Below are 20,334 nucleotides of genomic sequence, written 5' to 3' on the forward strand. Positions count from 1 at the left end.
TTCCAGGAGCTATACATTTTATTATTTTTCTGTTGACAGCTATATGAGGACTTATTTAATTTGCAGGACACATGTTTTTAATGGCATCATTTTAGGGTACATTTAAAACATTTTTTCGCAGGGCATGGGGAAGCCATTGAGCTATATTTTATTTAGATTTTTTTGGGTGGGGGGGTGAGAGAGTATCATTTTACCACATTCACGATGCATGAGATGTTAACTTTTATTTCTCGCCCAATTCCTTGGGGGACACAGGAAACCTTGGGTATAGCTCATCTCCATAGGAGGCGTGGCACTAAGTGAAAGACTGTTAAGCCCCTCCTCCAGCAGCTATACCCTCAGCCTGGAGCGAGCGACTACCAGTTTTTTGAGTCAAGGAGGCAAGACACTCTCTGCACTGCAGAGCTGTCTTTGCTAAAGATTTTATTTTTTCTCTTTTTATTATTTTCAATTTTTTTCCTTTTTTCAACAGGGACAACAGAGTCGCAAAGACCTCTCTGTTTTCCCGGGGTTGAGCTGCGCCAGTGCCGGCTATCCGCACTGCTGCCTCCCCCACAGAAGAAAAGGAGGACCAGGGCAGCCCAGCTCCCCTGCATCCCGCCAGCACAAGGGTCGCCCGCCTGCAAGCCCCTCTCCAGCTTCCTGCCACTTCGGTGCCAGTGGCTGAAGGGGCGTCCCTGCTGGATGGACTGAGGGTGAAAACGTCGACTGGTGAGGTGGCTATGCAGCCGTTCCTACCCCCCCCCTCCCCCCCTTGTTAGGGCTCTAACTTCTGCTGTCCCCTCTGCCTAGCCTTGTCACCTTTACAAGGCTTCCTGTCGGCTTCCCCCCTTTGTGTGTGGAGCGGAGCGGTGCTCGTGGGGGAGGGTTTATTGCGCAAGATTTACCTTAGGTGCGGCGGCCATGTGGGGCCGCCTTTTGTTATCTCGGCCAGTGCTGCCGCTATGTTCAGCTGCCGGCTGACTTCTCTTGCCGGCTACCGGTGTGTCGTTCGCCTCCGGTTTATATGGAGGTGGACGGGGGGCAAATATTCTCTTCGGCGGCATATTTGTTTGAATCGCGCGCGAAAGTTCCAGCGGGGGGCGGAGCTTCGTTCCACTTCTCCAGTGCATGTTAGGCTTCAGTCGGGGGGGCGGACGTCTTTCTTCCCGCTCTTCGCTGGCCCCGCCTCTTCTTCGTGCCAGCCTGCTCTCAGGAAGGGGGAAGAGGATCGTTTTTACCTCAGGTGTTGCCGCTGCTGTTGCAACTGCTGTTGTCGCTGCTGTTGCCGTCCGCTCCCACTGTGACCTGGTAGGACTGTTGACCCCTTCTAGCACTGCAGCCCTCTGGCCTGGATGCATTTTTATTTACTTCAGCCAACATGTCTGACCCCTCAGCGCCGGCTGGTCCTTGGTATCATACCTGCACCGCATGTAAGGCGCCCCTTCCTCAAGGGCAGCCTGACCCGCATTGCTCGGCTTGCAAAGCCCCATTACAGGGTCCGCCATCTGTTGTGTCACCCCCTGGCCTATTGGATCCCCCTGACTGGGCTAGATCCCTTTCCCAGGCTGTGGTCAGTCTCTCTAACGTTGTGGGCCGCCTTGCAGAGGTATTGCCCTTATTGCAGCCGGATATTTCCCCTGCTGGGCCCTCCGGGTCCGCTATCTTAGCTGACCCGTCTGAGTCCCTCTCTCCAGGCGACACCTCCAGAGCCCGTCAACCCCAGAAGCGGTCCAGGGCAGAGCGCCTATCATCCTCGGATGCTTCAGTATCACCCCCAAGGGTGCGCTCTCAGTCGGGCCCTTCCTCAATACAGGATATGCCCTCTGAAGGGGAACTAGTTGATTCAGATTGTGATATGGACTCGGCCTTGCCTTCAAAACTGGTTTCTGCTGTGGGCCATCTTATTAACAATATTCGTGATACCTTTAAGATTCACGATGATCCTCCTAATTCTGAAAAAAACTGTGTTTCCTTTTTTCGCCAAAAACAGACGTCTGCGGTTTTTCCCCTCCACGCTGACTTCTCGTCGGTGGTTTCCAAGGCCTGGGCCCGTCCTGATGCCCGTTTTACTCCGCCTAAGAAGTTGGATATCTGTTATCCATTTCCGGCAGATTGCATTACAAACTGGGCGTCACCACCCAAAGTCGACCCCCCGGTGGCCCGTTTGGCCAAAAGCACGGCTATTCCCGTTGCTGATGGCTCTTCCTTACAATCCACTGAGGATCGCCGTATAGAGGCCATTACCAAAGGTATCTTTGCAGCCTCCGGTTCCGCCCTCCGGCCGGTCTTTGCTTCCGCTTGGGCTGGAAAAGCGGTTTCAGAGTGGGCTTCTCAGCTGGATCAGGAGCTTGAATCCGACGTCCCTATTCAGGACCTCCGTGCTCTAGCCCAACTTATCGTTCAAGCCGGCAAATTCGTCTGTGAGGCATCCCTGGATGCGGGAGCTCTCATAGCCCGTTCGTCTGCCCTGGCCGTTTCGGCTAGGAGGGAGCTTTGGTTAAAGGTTTGGACGGCGGACTCCAAGTCAAAGCGGTCTCTTACTGCCCTTCCCTTTACTGGTTCTCGATTGTTCGGGACCCGCTTGGATGAAATCATATCCGAAGCCACGGGGGGGAAGAGTACGCATCTTCCTCAATCTAGGACTAGGAGCACCACTCGAGGCCGTCCCACCTTTTCTCGCTTCAGGTCTTCCCGCAGGGCTCCCGCACCTCGCACCTCTTCAGGTCCATCCCCTAACTCTGTCCAGGACAGACGTAAGAAACCTTTTTTTCGGACCCAGCCCTCCTGGCGCAAGTCACAGCCTGCTCGCCCTCCCGCGACCAAGCAGAACACTACCTGAAGGTGCGCCCCCACCCACCCGGGTGGGGGGACGTCTCCTCCTGTTCAGGGACTTCTGGCAGGCGCACGTCTCCGACGCCTGGGCTCTCGAAGTTGTGTCTTCCGGGTACAAACTCGAGTTTGCGTCCCTCCCCCCAGTTCGGTTCTTTCGCTCCCGGGTTCCCCGGGATCCCCAAGGAGCGGCCGATTTCCTTACTGCCACTCGCACCCTTCTGGACAAAGGGGTCATCGATCCGGTTCCCATGGAAGAAAGATTCAAGGGGTTCTATTCGAACCTTTTTGTGGTCCCCAAAAAAGAAGGCTCGGTTCGTCCCATTCTGGATCTAAAACGGTTAAACCGTTTCCTTCGTCTTCAGCGATTCCGGATGGAGTCTCTCAGGTCGGTGGTGGCCTCTCTGGAAAAAGGGGAGTTCCTGGCCTCTATCGACATCCAGGACGCCTACCTTCATATTCCAATCGCTCGGTGTCATCAGTGCTTTCTGCGCTTTGCAGTGGGGTCCGACCACTACCAGTTCGTTGCTCTCCCCTTCGGGCTGGCGACGGCCCCTCGCGTTTTCACAAAGGTCCTTGCCCCTGTCCTCGCCTTACTTCGTTCCAGGGGAGTTTTTCTTCTTCCATATTTGGACGATCTCCTTATCAAGGCACCCTCTCTGTCACTGACATCCGCCAGTGTGGACCTCTCGCTACAAACCTTACGCCGGTTCGGTTGGATTATCAATCTTCCCAAATCCTCTCTTGTTCCATCCAGGCAACTGATCTTTCTGGGGATGCTGCTGGATACAGATGCAGCGGAGGTTCGGCTTCCGTCAGAGAAGCGCCAGCTCCTTCATCGGTCGGTTCGGAGCCTTCTGACCCACTGCCATCCTTCCTTCCGGTTCAGCATGCGGGTCTTGGGACAGATGGTGTCCTGTTTCGAAGCAATCCCCTACGCGCAGTATCACTCCCGCACCTTTTAGACTGCCATTCTGTCCGCATGGGACAAGTCCCAGGAGAGTCTGGATCGGCACTTTCCCCTCCCCCCCCAGGTTCGCTCCTCTCTCCTCTGGTGGTTACGGACCCCTCTCCAAGGGAAGTCCTTCCTGCCGATAACTTGGTTGGTGATTACCACCGATGCCAGTCTGCGGGGTTGGGGGGGGGGGGTGTTTCCTCCTCGGTCCGTACAAGGCACTTGGTCTCCATCGGAGTCCAAACTGCCGATCAACGTTCTGGAGCTGAGGGCGGTTCTCCTCTCACTCCGGCATTGGACTTCGCTGCTTCAGGGTCACCCTGTTCGTGTCCAATCGGACAATGCCACGGCTGTGGCATACATAAATCATCAGGGGGGCACTCGCAGCGCGGCGGCGATGAGGGAGGTGTCTCTAATCCTTCGCTGGGCGGAAGTTCATGTTCCAGCCATTTCGGCCATTTACATCCCGGGGGTGGACAATTGGGCGGCGGATTTCCTCAGCCGGATGACGATCGACCCGGGCGAGTGGTCTCTGCACCCCGACGTCTTCGAGTCTCTTTGCCTCCGTTGGGGTCGTCCGGACGTGGATCTCATGGTCTCCAGATTCAACCACAAGCTTCCCACCTTCATGGCCAGAACCAAGGATCCGGACGCTTACAGCGCGGACGCGCTCGTCCTTCCCTGGACGGAGTTCTCTCTACTCTACGTTTTTCCGCCCCTGCCTCTTCTTCCACGAGTCCTTCGGAAGATCGCGGCGGAAGGCACGCCTGCGATCCTAATAGCCCCGAATTGGCCTCGTCGTCCTTGGTACGCAGACCTTATGTTGCTCCTGGCAGACGCTCCCTTGCCTCTGCCTCTAAGAGAAGACCTCCTCTCTCAAGGGCCGATCTTCCACCAGCATTTAGGGTCGCTACGTTTAGCGGCGTGGCTATTGAAACCGCGGTCCTAACGCGGCGGGGGTTTTCTGCTGACGTGGTCCGTACAATGATTCATGCGCGTAAACCGGCATCGTCCAGGATTTATTACCGAACCTGGCCGGCCTATTTGAATTTCTGCGAGACCTTGGATATTCATCCCCTTCGGTTTTCTCTCCCCACGATTTTATCCTTCTTGCAGTCTGGTCTGGACTTGGGTTTGGGTCTCAGTACCCTAAAGGGTCAGATCTCAGCGCTTTCGATCCTCTTTCAGCGACCTCTGGCTCCGCTCGGTCCAGTTAAGACTTTTCTTCAGGGGGTTGCTCACTATGCTCCCCCGTATCGCGCTTCCGTTCCATCTTGGGATCTTAATGTTGTGCTGACAGCTCTCCAATATTCTCCTTTCGAGCCTCTGCGCAGGGTTTCCCTTCGCTTGTTGTCTTGCAAAGTTTTTTCCTCGTTGCCATCACGTCTCTTCGGCGTGTGTCTGAATTGGCGGCACTTTCTTGCGTAGAACCCCTCTTGGTTTTTCACCAAGATAAGGTGGTTCTCCGCCCGGTTCCGGATTTCCTTCCGAAGGTGGTGTCCGCTTTTCACCTGAATGAAGATATTGTCCTTCCTTCTCTGTGCCCGTCCCCGTCTCATCCTCGGGAACGGGATCTTCACCGTCTGGATGTTGTTAGGGCTCTGAGGATCTACTTGGATGTAACTAGACCCTTTCGGCGCTCGGATTCTCTATTTGTGGTTCCGGAGGGTCCGCGCAGGGGGCTGGCGGCATCTAAAGTGGTTATTGCCCGCTTTATCAAGATGGCTATTGCTGAGGCTTACCGTGCTAAGGGCAGGGAACCACCCTTTGGTGTTACCGCTCATTCTACCAGAGCGGTCGGGGCTTCCTGGGCTCAGCGAAATCGAGCTTCGGCTGAACAATTGTGTAAGGCGGCCACCTGGTCTTCTTTGCACACTTTCACCAAGTTCTACAAGGTGAACACTTATGCATCGGCGGATGCTGCTTTGGGCCGCCTGGTCTTGCAGGCGGCGGTGCCTTAATGCCTATGGTGCTTTAATTCATCTTGGGTTGTGGTCCCTCCCTATTTGTGGACTGCTTTTGAACGTCCCAAGGTTTCCTGTGTCCCCCAAGGAATTGGGCGAGAAAACGAGATTTTTGTATAACTTACCAGTAAAATCTCTTTCTCGCTCTTCCTTGGGGGACACAGCACCCACCCATTGTTTTAGTTGCCCTGACGGGTGTTTTTTGACTTGGTGTTAATTTGATTGATCCTTGCCTTTGTTTTAACTACTTGGGCACATAACTGGTAGTCTCTCGCTCCAGGCTGAGGGTATAGCTGCTGGAGGAGGGGCTTAACAGTCTTTCACTTAGTGTCACGCCTCCTATGGAGATGAGCTATACCCAAGGTTTCCTGTGTCCCCCAAGGAAGATCGAGAAAGAGATTTTACTGGTAAGTTATACAAAAATCTCGTTTTTGCATGTCAGTACAATTACATAATTTCCAAATCTGTGTAGTGTTTTAGTTATCTCTTATCTTGGCAGTTGCAGCTATAGCCCAACTGTATTTTACAATTAGATGCCACTGCAAATGGCACAGACAGTTTTTGAGCCCGCAGCATCCACAGAAACTTTTAGATGTGGTAAATCAGACAACCTAGGAGATGATAGAGTATGTGTGTGTGTGTGTGTATGTATATATATATATATATAATATATATATAGTTTATTTTTTAAACAAAGAATCCTGTAACACTGTCCATGTTGCCTAATAGGCGCCACTTCTTGGTCGGTAGAGATCACTTTACTGCAGCTACCTGCTTATGTCATTGTAATCCTGCCTGTAATGATATCACCTCTTTGTACAGATAAGAAAAAATCCTCCATGCATAATAAGTGATTGTCCAAGCTGATCTATTCTTTGCTTATAAAATTACCTCTGTACAGGTCACAGAGCATGCCTAGAAAACTCTCTCATAGAAGTAAATGAGGTCAGCTCGTGTCTGTTGTGTCTATTGCACATGTGGCTGCTGTAAAGCAATTCTTTAAATGCTTTCTAAATGCCGTTAAGAACAGCTCGGGCAAGATGGCCGCCCCCATAATCATGTTCAGGGAATAGAAGACATAAATCTGTAAAAAAAAAGTGGGTGTGTCGCTATCTGGTATTAACTGGCCAAAAAACACTTTGGTGACACATTCCCTTTAAGCTGTACTGTAGAAAGGGGTTAAGGATAGTAAGTAAAAACATTGAAATTTTTTTATTTAATGAACTGTTGCTAACTTTTAAACTTTATTTTTATTTTTTCTTTCCTTTTAGGCTCTGCCTGCTATTGCTGCGTACATGAAAACACCCCGTTTTATAAAAACACGTATTAACAACCGAATGGCTTCATGGGCCAATAAATAATAATCTTGCAGAACCTGTAGTCCACTGATTTGCTAGACTGCTTATTCTTACACATTGGAAGCCTAAAATATTTCTGTTCCATATGTTATTGGCAATAGTTGTGAAAACAAAAGTGGTGAATTAAAAGGAGTTGACAAATTCCTGCAGCACTATGAAACCATGCTTACATTAGAATTAAAAATACTTTATGCACTTTTGGGTTGTTTTGCTTATTTTTTTTTTTTTTTTACCTGGTGCTCCTGGCAGGCACCACATGGTGAAGATCCGATATTGATGCATGTCAGCTCTGCGAAACTTTGTCCTGATTTACAGTTCCCAGGCTGCCCTGCATTCAGTTCCCCCAGCATAGTGAACCTACTTTTATTTGCATGGTTAGAATCTGCCCAGTACTTTACTTGAGGTTTCCTCCAATGTACAGTCGTGGCCAAAAGTTTTGAGAATTACATAAATATTGGAAAAGTTGCTGCTTAAGTTTTTATAATAGCAATTTGCATATACTCCAGAATGTTATGAAGAGCGATCAGATGAATTGCATAGTCCTTCTTTGCCATGAAAATTAACTTAATCCCAAAAAAACCTTTCCACTGCATTTCATTGCTGTCATTAAAGGACCTGCTGAGATCATTTCAGTAATCGTCTTGTTAACTCAGGTGAGAATGTTGACGAGCACAAGGCTGGAGATCATTATGTCAGGCTGATTGGGTTAAAATGGCAGACTTGACCTGTTAAAAGGAGGGTGATGCTTGAAATCATTGTTCTTCCATTGTTAACCATGGTGACCTGCAAAGAAACGCGTGCAGTCATCATTGCGTTGCATAAAAATGGCTTCACAGGCAAGGATATTGTGGCTACTAAGATTGCACCTCAATCAACAATTTATAGGATCTTCAAGGAAAGAGGTTCAATTCTTGTTAAGAAGGCTTCAGGGCGTCCAAGAAAGTCCAGCAAGCGCCAGGATAGTCTCCTAAAGAGGATTCAGCTGCGGGATCGGAGTGCCACCAGTGCAGAGCTTGCTCAGGAATGGCAGCAGGCAGGTGTGAGCGCATCTGCACGCACAGTAAAGCAAAGACTTTTGCAAGATGGCCTGGTGTCAAGAAGGGCAGCAAAGAAGCCACTTCTCTCCAAAAAAAACATCAAGGACAGATTGATCTTCTGCAGAAAATATGGTGAATGGACTGCTGAGGACTGGGGCAAAGTCATATTCTCCGATGAAGCCTCTTTCCGATTGTTTGGGGCATCTGGAAAAAGGCTTGTCCGGAGAAGAAAAGGTGAGCGCTACCATCAGTCCTGTGTCATGCCAACAGTAAAGCATCCTGAGACCATTTGTGTGTGGGGTTGCTTCTCATCCAAGGGAGTGGGCTCACTCACAATTTTGCCCAAAAACACAGCCATGAATAAAGAATGGTACCAAAACACCCTCCAACAGCAACTTCTTCCAACAATCCAACAACAGTTTGGTGAAGAACAATGCATTTTCCAGCACGATGGAGCACCGTGCCATAAGGCAAAAGTGATAACTAAGTGGCTCGGGGACCAAAACGTTGACATTTTGGGTCCATGGCCTGGAAACTCCCCAGATCTTAATCCCATTGAGAACTTCTTGTGGTCAATCCTCAAGAAGCGTGCACTAAGTGTTTCAAAAGCATGTCCGTCTGCACAGTACAGAGCTCACTGTGAAGATGGCTGGGGTTAATTCTTTTTACCTCCCTGCTGGCTCCTATTTATTTATAGAAATTGGCATCTGTACTATGCATATATATTTGCTCTGCCCTCCTGCTATACTGACACTGATCAGCAGGGCCAACGCCGACAGTGAATAATTCTTCTGTATCCCCGGCACACTGAGTAACTTAACTAGCCACCAGGAGCTGCAGGGCAGATTGTGCAGTCAGTACTGGCTATTGAGCAGGAGAGACAGGGAGTAGCTGACTTCTAGTGTAGACTGTCCACATAGGTTGTAAATCAGCTACTCCCTTAGAAGAGACCCTATCTTTACGCTCAGCAGCTACAGATCCTAAGAGACATCATAGAACTATTAAGTGGAGATTTTTCAAAACCAGTGTAAAGGCAAACTGGCTAATATGCCCATAGCAGCAAATCAGATTCAATCTTTCATTTTTAAGTTCCTCATGAAACTGAAAGGATCAATCAGATTGGTTGGAAAATGGGCAACTAAAGCCTCATGCACACGTCCGTGTAACACGGACCGGGTGATACCGGCCTGGATTTCTTTGGAGTGCAGGAGCGCACGGCGTCATTGGTTGCTATGACGCAATGCGCTTCCTGCTGCACGTGTATTACTGTACAGCGGCAGCAGGAAGCGCACGGTGTCATAGCAACCAATGACTCTGTGCGCTCCTGCACTCAGAAGAAATCCAGGCCGGTATCACACGGTTCGTGTTCCACGGACGTGTGCATGAGGTTTAAGAGTTTTCTTTGAACCAATTATGATAAATCTCAACCAAATTGATATGTCCTAAACATATTCATAGAACTCAATGGGTCTGCAAAAAAAGGTGAATCGCACAGATCTGCGACTTGCAGACCACAAAATGGATACGGTTGTGTGCATGAGCCCTATCGCTCATACTGAGCGCCCATAACAGTGAAGTCAACGGTGCTCCATAACATTGACCTACACTGCCATCCAGTGCCCCCTATTTTCCTGTGACATCCACAGTGTCCTTACAGCAGTGACATCCACAATGCCCTCATAACAGTGACCACCACAGTGTCCCTATAAGTGACCTACACTCTGCCACCCAGCTCCCCAATTGTGGCAACCAGTGCCCCTGGTTTGCCATCCTTAGTGCCCCCAGGGACATGCACAGCAGCGAGATCAGCCTCTGTGGCTGATTGCTATGCTGTCACTCCTGCACAGCGCTTAAATCATGCTTTGTAGGAGTCAGTACAGGCTTCACATAGAAGCCTGTACGCTGCAGAGAATGACTGCTGGCTGGCCAGCGATCCCGCACATACCCACTAGCATTCAGCCTAGTGCGCTTGTGAAGACTGCCAGCCTGCGCTTTCTCCAGCAGGAGGTAGTGACGTTACTTGTGACAATCTGCCCCTGCTGCAGAAAGGAAGAGCAGAAGACTGACTTCAGCTAGTAAACCCGCAGGCGCAATCACATGACTGGGAGGTGGATCTCTGAATGGGCTGCGCTCTGAAAGGTAAGTTCTAATCTTCCCTCTACAGGTATATTTATAAAGCTCATTTTAGTGTTTGACCGGAGAACCCCTTTAATCCAGTCATCATGCCTCTGCATAAAAACACAGGCCTAATTTCATCTTCATGGATGACAATGTGCCAGCTCATCGAGGTCGCATCATTAGGTAACGGCTGCTGTAGACTGGGGTATCTCAAACGGAGTGGCCTGCACTTTCTCCAGACTTGAATCCCATTGAAAACCTATGGGATCAGCTGAGTAGCCATGTAGAGGCTCGTAACTCTGTACCCCAGAACATCAATGACCTGAGGGCCGCCCTTCAAGAAGAGTGGGATGCCATGCCTCAACAGACAATAAGTTGACTTGTGAGCAGCATGAGACGTTGTCAAGCTGTAATTGATGCTCAAGGCCACATGCCAGGTTATTGAGACACTGACACTTTTGTGGGGGTATACCCACCACTGTTGGCTTTTTTTTTTTTTTATAAATTGTTTGAGATAAGGAAATCACCATTGCATGCTTCTACTTAACCCGTTCGCTACCAGCGCCGTACATGTATGGTGCTGGAGCGATGTGTAAACATGGCGCCCGCAGCGGGCATCATGGCCAGCAGATCTCTGCTGTTTAAAACCGCAGAGATCTGTGGTAATTACAGTGACCGGCAATTAAATGCTTTAGATGTCCTGATCAAGTGAGATCACAGCATCCAAATGCGCAAAAACCCGGAAGCTCGTGTTTCCAGGCTTCCTACCGATACCCCGTGTGGCCAATTCGGGCATCGGTACTTGTGCTGAATACTTTCAGCCTTTCTAATGAGGCTGAAAGTGTTAATGCTGCAATTGTTATTTTGGCCCCCAGATGGCAAGCCAGGATAAGAAATGAGCAAAATCGAGTTTAAATGGCATTTAAAAAATCCCTGATGGACCAAAATTTAAAAAAAACATAATTTATAAGCTCATATATGAACCATAAAATCCTCACAATTTTTTATTTTTTTTTTAAGTTTAAATGCCCCCACCCTTTCCATATATTTAAAAAATAAATACCTAAATAACAATAAATATAAACATCATGGATATCACCGCGACCTAAAACGCCCATACTATTCAAATAGAAAAAAAAATATCCAATACAGCGAATGGTGTAATGCAAAAATGGGTCAAAATGGCCGATTTGCCATTTTTTTTCATTGCCTCTCTTACCCAAAATTTTTTAATAAAATGTGATCAAAAAGTCACGCATACTCCAAAATGGTATCAATAAAAACTACAGATTGTTATGCAAAAAATGAGCCCCTAAATAGCTCAGTAGACACAAGGTGATGTAAGAATATGGTGATGTAAATTTTTTTTTAATCAAAGTTTAAGTTTATTTTTATACTATTTAGACATAAAGAATCTATACATATGGGGTATCGTCGTAATAAGTGTTGAGCGAACTTGTGGTTTAAGTTCGGCGTCGGATTATCGAAGAATCCCGACATGGATTCCGAATTCCGTTGCGGTCCGTGGTAGCGGAATCAATAACTGGATTCTTCGATAACCCGAATCCGAACTTTAGACGCCGAACTTAAAACAAAAGTTCGCTCAACACTAGTCGTAATCGTACTGACCCAGAGAAGGAAGGGCATGAGTCAGTTTTGCCGTAAATGAAACGCTGTGGAAATAAAACACGTAAAATGGTGGAGGAATTGCATTTCTTTTCCAATTCCACCCCATTTGGAATTTTTTACCGCTTCCCACTACATTTTATTCCATAATTACCGTAATGGTGGCATTAGAAAGTACCATCCGTCCCGCAAAAAATAATCCCTCATACAGTCATGTGAAAAAAACTGAACGCAATTGCTGACAAAACTGACTAAACTTGCTTGCAAAATGGTGCGAGTTTTACTGAACGCATCCGTACCTAATCCGTCACGCTTGTGTGAAAGAGGCCTAAACAGTTGGACATGTGGATTCAAAAGAGATCACAATAACTTCACCTGTAAAAGTTAGAGTGCATTGTAGGTTATCCCTGAAATTTCACCCACAAGCCAAATGTCACAAACTTTTTGTGGAGTAATGTGATGTACTAATGTATACCACTGCTTTATGTAACTAGCACATTACATATGCATATTTTACTTAGGCTGGGTTCACACGAGCGTGTCCGGATTAGTTCCGGATGCGTCCCGGTGTGTTGCGGCAAACCCGCGCGAGTAGGAATGCAATTGCAGTCAGTTTTGACTGCGATTGCGTTCCGATGTTCAGTTTTTATCGCGCGGGTGCAATGTGTTTTGCACGCGCGTGATAAAAAACCGACTGTGGTACCCAGACCCGAACTTCTTCACAGAAGTTCAGGTTTGGGTTCGGTGTTGTGTAGATGTTATTATTTTCCCTTATAACATGGTTATAAGGGAAAGTAATAGCATTCTGAAAACAGAATGCATAGTAAGTGATCAGTTGAGGGTTAAAAAAAATTAACTCACCTTCTCCGTTTGTTCGCGTAAGTCCCTGTCTCTTCTTTACTTCTCAAAAGATGAACTATGGGCTAAAGGACCTTTGGTGACGTCAGATCACATGCTCCAATCACATGGTCCATCACCGCAGTGATGGACCATGTGATTGGAGCATGTGATCTGACGTCACCAAAGGTCCTTTAGCCCATAGTTCATCTTTTGAGAAGTAAAGAAGAGACCGGGACTTACGCGAACAAACGGAGAAGGTGAGTTAATTTTTATTTATTTTTTTAACCCTCAACTGATCACTTACTATGCATTCTGTTTTCAGAATGCTATTATTTTCCCTTATAACCATGTTATAAGGGAAAATAATACAGTGAATAGACTGTCACCTAGCAACCATGCGTGAAAATCGCACAGCATCCGCACTTGCTTGCGGATGCTTGCGATTTTCACGCAACCCCAATTACTTCTATGGGGCCTGCGTTGCGTGAAAAACGCAGAATATAGAGCATGCTGCGATTTTCACGCAACGCACAAGTGACGTGTGAAAATCACCGCTCATCTGAACAGCCCCATAGAAATGAATGGGTCAGGATTCAGTGCGGGTGCAATACGTTCACCTACCGCATTGCACCCGCGCGGAATACTCGCCCGTGTGAACGCAGCCTTAGGTAACACACAGGGCCAGCTCCAGGTTCATGTGGGCCCTTGGGCGATAAATCCCAGTGGGCCCCCTTGAGGCATTTTTTTACATTTACATGTCCCCCTGTGGCTCCCACACGGTATAATGACCCCCAGTGGCCCCTATACAGTATAATGACAACTAGTGGCCCTTCACACAGTATAATGACACCCAGTTGCCCCACACACCGCATAATGACCCCACAGCGGCACTTCATTCAGAATAATAACCCCCAGTCGCCCCCTATTCAGAATAATGACCCCGAGTAGCCCCCAAACCGTGTGAATACTGTATGGAGGGGACACTGGGGGGTCATTATATTGAATGGGGGCTCTGGGGGTCATTATAGTGAATGGAGGGTCATTGGGGTTCATTATACTAAATTGGGGACACTGGGGGTCATTATACTATGTAAAGGGCCCTCACAGTATAATGACCCAACAGTGGCCCTCCATTCAGAATAATGACCCCCAGTTGCCCCCACACTGGGGGTTATACTGTATAGAGGGGGCGCTGGGGGTCATTATATTGTGTAAGGGGCCCTCACACTGTAATGACCCCCCCCAGTGGCCCCCTCACATACCTATAATTGCTGGAGCGCAGGGGAGCCGGCGGTCCTGTCATTCACTGCGCTCCTTCTCTCCTCAGGCCCGCTGCAGCAGTGAGACACACGTCATGATGTCACTGCTGGGCTGGGCATGGAGAAGAGAAGGAGCTGTGCAGTGATGTAGCTAGAACTGACTGGGCCCCACAGAAACTTTTAGTACGCCCCCCCCTACCCCAGTGGGTTCACATCACGTTTTTCCTGTCGGTTTGATGTATACAAATATGTAGCACTCCACGTTTTTATATCCTGCAGAGTCTATTTAAAAAATGCATACATTAACGTATGTTTTTTTACAATGGAACTGTATGGTGAACAGACGCCACTGTATGGCATCAGTCTGAGGCATCTGTTAACGCGTACATTTTTGGTATACATTAAATGGATGGCACAAATAGGATGTGAACCCAGCCCTAGTGTCAAAATAAGCACCAGTACACAGCGGAGCAGCGTGGCAGAGAGGGGAGGCCGCCATGTACAGAGCGCTACCTGGTCTTGGTGGTTAGGGATATGGACTGTGCTTCCCAAGGATCATTTATCTATTGGGAAATACAGGGCACAGTATAATACACTAGAATCTATATACTATGAAGATATTAGCCCTACCCCTGAATAATAATACAATTAGGTGGTCATTTATTATATAGAAATACGTCTATGTTAGGTGTATTTCTGACAGATGTGGCGCAAAGGTCCTTAGCACCGCAATCTGTATTTTTTTTCTCGCTCATGCCAGGTCTAAAAAAAGGATTTTCGTGGACAGGAAAAGGGATACAGTTATGGCCATCCAGTTATTGGATACCACCGCCATACTTTGACCGGATAAAAGGGTATAAGAGGGCACAGTACATAAAATGACTAGGGACACTGTACAGGGTGTGGTAAGAGGGCACAATGCAGGGTATAAAGGGGCACAGTACAGGGTGGGGGGCACAGTCACATGACCCTGTGATGTTAGAAGGTCCTTATGGTGAATGTAGTTCAGACGCCACCATAATGAGAGGCAGAGGAGTGAGACAGGAGGGGTGGATGAAGGGTTAAATAGAATAAGCTATATGATTAGAGTTGAGCGAACACCTGGATGTTCGGGTTCGAGAAGTTCGGCCGAACTTCACGGAAATGTTCGGGATCCGAACCCGACCCGAACTTCGTCCCGAACCCGAACCCCATTGAATTCAATGGGGACCCGAACTTTTGGGCACTAAAAAGGCTGTAAAACAGCCCAGGAAAGAGCTAGAGGGCTGCAAAAGGCAGCAACATGTAGGTAAATCCCCTGCAAACAAATGTGGATAGGGAAATGAATTAAAATTAAAATAAAAAAAATAAAAATGACCCAATATCAATTGGACAGAGGTCCCATAGCAGAGAATATGGCTTCACGTCAGCAGAGAATCAGTCTCTTCATGCCATAGCAAAGAATCTGGCTTCATGTCAGCACAGAATCAGTCTTCATGTCATAGCAGAGAATCAGGCTTCATGTCACCCACCACTGTCACAGGCCACTGTCACACATTTAGGCCCCGGCACCCAGACAGAGGAGAGAGGTCCTGTAACAGAGAATCTGGCCTTATGTCAGCACAGAATCTGTCTTCATGTCATAGCAGAGAATCAGGCATCACGTCACCCACCACTGGAACAGGCCACTGTCACACATTTAGGCCCCGGCACCCAGACAGAGGAGAGAGGTCGCGTAACAGAGAATCTGGCTTCATGTCAGCAGTCAGCACAGAATAAGTCTTCATGTCATAGCAGAGAATCAGGCATCACGTCACCCACCACTGGAACAGGCCACTGTCACACATTTAGGCCCAGGCAGAGGAGAGAGGTCCCGTAACAGAGAATCTGGCCTTATGTCAGTGCAGAATCAGTCTTCATGTCATAGCAGAGAATCAGGCTTCACGTCACCCACCACTGGAACAGGCCACTGTCACACATTTAGGCCCAGGCAGAGGAGAGAGGTCCCGTAACAGAGAATCTGGCCTTATGTCAGCGCAGAATCAGTCTTCATGTCATAGCAGAGAATCAGGCTTCACGTCACCCACCACTGGAACAGGCCACTGTCACACATTTAGGCCCCGGCACCCAGACAGAGGAGAGCGGTCCCGTAACAGAGAATCTGGCCTTATGTCAGCGCAGAATCAGTCTTCATGTCATAGCAGAGAATCAGGCTTCACGTCACCCACCACTGGAACAGGCCACTGTCACACATTTAGGCCCAGGCACCCAGGCAGAGGAGAGAGGTCCCGTAACAGAGAATCTGGCCTTATGTCAGCGCAGAATCAGTCTTCATGTCATAGCAGAGAATCAGGCTTCACGTCACCCACCACTGGAACAGGCCACTGTCACATATTTAGACCCAGGCAGAGGAGAGAGGTCGCGTAACAGAGAATCTGGCTTCATGTCAGCACAGAATAAGTCTTCATGTCATAGCAGAGAATCAGGCATCACGTCACCCACCACTGGAACAGGCCACTGTCACACATTTAGGCCCAGGCACCCAAGCAGAGGAGAGAGGTCCCGTAACAGAGAATCTGGCCTTATGTCAGCGCAGAATCAGTCTTCAAGTCATAGCAGAGAATCAGGCTTCACGTCACCCACCACTGGAACAGGCCACTGTCACACATTTAGGCCCAGGCACCCAGGCAGAGGAGAGAGGTCCCGTAACAGAGAATCTGGCCTTATGTCAGCACAGAATAAGTCTTCATGTCATAGCAGAGAATCAGGCTTCACGTCACCCACCACTGGAACAGGCCACTGTCACACATTTAGGCCCCGGCACCCAGACAGAGGAGAGGTTCATTCAACTTTGGGTTGCCCCGCAATATAATGGTAAAATGAAATTAAAAATAGTATTGAATGAGGAAGTGCCCTGGAGTAGAATAATATATTGTTAAGGGGAGGTAGTTAATATCTAATCTGCACAAGGGATGGACAGGTCCTGTGGGATCCATGCCTGGTTCATTTTTATGAACGTCAGCTTGTCCACATTGGCTGTAGACAGGCGGCTGCGTTTGTCTGTAATGACGCCCCCTGCCGTGCTGAATACACGTTCAGACAAAACGCTGGCTGCCGGGCAGGCCAGCACCTCCAAGGCATAAAAGGCTAGCTCTGGCCACGTGGACAATTTGGAGACCCAGAAGTTGAATGGGGCCGAACCATCAGTCAGTACGTGGAGGGGTGTGCACAGGTACTGTTCCACCATGTTAGTGAAATGTTGCCTCCTGCTAACACGTTCCGTATCAGGTGGTGGTGCACTTAGCTGTGGCGTGTTGACAAAACTTTTCCACATCTCTGCCATGCTAACCCTGCCCTCAGAGGAGCTGGGCGTGACACAGCTGCGTTGGCGACCTCTTGCTCCTCCTCTGCCTTCGCCTTGGGCTTCCACTGGTTCCCCTGTGACATTTAGGAATGCTCTCAGTAGCGCGTCTACCAACGTGCGCTTGTACTCGCGCATCTTCCTATCACGCTCCAGTGTAGGAAGTAAGGTGGGCACATTGTCTTTGTACCGGGGATCCAGCAGGGTGGCAACCCAGTAGTCCGCACACGTTAAAATGTGGGCAACTCTGCTGTCGTTGCGCAGGCACTGCAGCATGTAGTCGCTCATGTGTGCCAGGCTGCCCAGAGTTAAGGACAAGCTGTCCTCTGTGGGAGGCGTATCGTCATCGTCCTGTGTTTCCCCCCAGCCACGCACCAGTGATGGGCCCGAGCTGCTTTGGGTGCCACCCCGCTGTGAACATGCTTCATCCTCATCCTCCTCCACCTCCTCCTCATCCTCGTCCTCCAGTAGTGGGCCCTGTCTGGCCACATTTGTACCTGGCCTCTGGTGTTGCAAAAAACCTCCCTCTGAGTCACTTCGAAGAGACTGGCCTAAAAGTGCTAAAAATGACCCCTCTTCCTCCTCTTCCTCCTGGGCCACCTCCTCTTCCATCATCGCCCTAAGTGTTTTCTCAAGGAGACATAGAAGTGTTATTGTAACGCTGATAACGGCGTCATCGCCACTGGCCATGTTGGTGGAGTACTCGAAACAGCGCAACAGGGCACACAGGTCTCGCATGGAGGCCCAGTCATTGGTGGTGAAGTGTGTCTGATCCACAGTGCGACTGACCCGTGCGTGCTGCAGCTGAAACTCCACTATGGCCTGCTGCTGCTCACACAGTCTGTCCAGCATGTGCAAGGTGGAGTTCCACCTGGTGGGCACGTCGCATATGAGGCGGTGAGCGGGAAGGCCGAAGTTACGCTGTAGCGCAGACAGGCAAGCAGCGGCAGGATGTGAACGCCGGAAGCGCGAACAGACGGCCCGCACTTTATGCAGCAGCTCTGACATGTCGGGGTAGTTGTGAATGAACTTCTGCACCACCAAATTCAGCACATGCGCCAGGCAAGGGATGTGCGTCAAACCGGCTAGTCCCAGAGCTGCAACGAGATTTCGCCCATTATCGCACACCACCAGGCCGGGCTTGAGGCTCACCGGCAGCAACCACTCGTCGGTCTGTTGTTCTATACCCCGCCACAACTCCTGTGCGGTGTGGGGCCTGTCCCCCAAACATATGAGTTTCAGAATGGCCTGCTGACGTTTACCCCGTGCTGTGCTGAAGTTGGTGGTGAAGGTGTGTGGCTGACTGGATGAGCAGGTGGAAGAAGAGGAGGAGGAAGCTGAGTAGGAGGAGGAGGAGACAGGAGGCAAAGAATGTTGCCCTGCGATCCTTGGCGGCGGAAGGACGTGTGCCAAACAGCTCTCCGCCTGGGGCCCAGCCGCCACTACATTTACCCAGTGTGCAGTTAGGGAGATATAGCGTCCCTGGCCGTGCTTACTGGTCCACGTATCTGTGGTTAGGTGGACCTTGCCACAGATGGCGTTGCGCAGTGCACACTTGATTTTATCGGACACTTGTTTGTGCAGGGAAGGCACGGCTCTCTTGGAGAAGTAGTGGCGGCTGGGAACAACATACTGTGGGACAGCAAGTGACATGAGCTGTTTGAAGCTGTGTGTGTCCACCAGCCTAAATGACAGCATTTCATAGGCCAGTAGTTTAGAAATGCTGGCATTGAGGGCCAGGGATCGAGGGTGGCTAGGTGGGAATTTACGCTTTCTCTCAAATGTTTGTGAGATGGAGAGCTGAACGCTGCCGTGTGACATGGTTGAGATGCTTGGTGACGCAGGTGGTGGTGTTGGTGGTACATCCCATGTTTGCTGGGCGGCAGGTGCCAACGTTCCTCCAGAGGCAGAGGAAGAGGCCTAGGCGGCAGCAGCAGCAGAAGAGGCCGAGGCGGCGGCAGCAGCAGAAGAGGCCGAGGCGGCAGCAGCAGGGGGAGCCTGAGTGACTTCCTTGTTTTTAAGGTGTTTACTCCACTGCAGTTCATGCTTTGCATGCAGGTGCCTGGTCATGCAGGTTGTGCTAAGGTTCAGAACGTTAATGCCTCGCTTCAGGCTCTGATGGCACAGCGTGCAAACCACTCGGGTCTTGTCGTCAGCACATTGTTTGAAGAAGTGCCATGCCAGGGAACTCCTTGAAGCTGCCTTTGGGGTGCTCGGTCCCAGATGGCGGCGGTCAGTAGCAGGCGGAGTCTCTTGGCGGCGGGTGTTCTGATTTTGCCCACTGCTCCCTCTTTTGCTACGCTGTTGGCTCGGTCTCACCACTGCCTCTTCCTCCGAACTCTGAAAGTCAGTGGCACGACCTTCATTCCATGTGGGGTCTAGGACCTCATCGTCCCCTGCATCGTCTTCCACCCAGTCTTGACCCCTGACCTCCTGTTCAGTCTGGACACTGCAGAAAGACGCAGCAGTTGGCACCTGTGTTTCGTCATCATCAGAGATGTGCTGAGGTGGTATTCCCATGTCCTCATCATCAGGAAACATAAGTGGTTGTGCGTTAGTGCATTCTATCTCTTCCACCCCTGGTGAAGAGCTAGGTGGATGCCCTTGGGAAGCCCTGGCAGCAGAGTCTTCAAACAGCATAAGAGACTGCTGCATAACTTGAGGCTCAGACAGTTTCCCTGATATGCATGGGGGTGATGTGACAGACTGATGGGCTTGGTTTTCATGCGCCATCTGTGCGCTTTCTGCAGAAGACTGGGTGGGAGATAATGTGAACGTGCTGGATGCACTGTCGGCCACCCAATTGACTAATGCCTGTACCTGCTCAGGCCTTACCATCCTTAGAACGGCATTGGGCCCCACCAAATATCCCTGTAAATTCTGGTGGCTACTGGGAACTGAGGTAGTTGGTACACTAGGACGTGTGGCTGTGGCAGAACGGCCACGTCCTCTCCCAGCACCAAAGGGTCCACTAACACCACCACGACCATGTCCACGTCCGCGTCCCTTATTAGATGTTTTCCTCA

At 49.6% G+C, this 20,334-nt stretch overlaps 1 protein-coding gene across 2 annotated transcripts in view; it reads left to right on the forward strand.

Annotated features, from left to right (window-relative positions):
• Positions 1-20,334, forward strand: part of GSTM4 (glutathione S-transferase mu 4) — a 77,812-nt gene that overhangs the window by 45,001 nt on the left and 12,477 nt on the right. The window contains exons 8-9 of one of the 2 annotated variants that reach the window (XR_005777523.1): positions 7,002-7,175; positions 10,405-10,410. Coding sequence is in view for 1 of the 2 variants with exons in the window: in XM_040424081.1 (XP_040280015.1) it covers positions 7,002-7,091 (90 nt within the window). In the remaining variant the exon portion in view is untranslated. Of the gene's footprint in view, positions 1-7,001; positions 7,289-10,404; positions 10,411-20,334 lie in introns of those variants that run through there. The other variant, XM_040424081.1, reaches the window with a different exon arrangement.

Source organism: Bufo bufo, chromosome 3 (assembly GCF_905171765.1).
Source record: "Bufo bufo chromosome 3, aBufBuf1.1, whole genome shotgun sequence".
Lineage (NCBI taxonomy): Eukaryota > Metazoa > Chordata > Amphibia > Anura > Bufonidae > Bufo > Bufo bufo.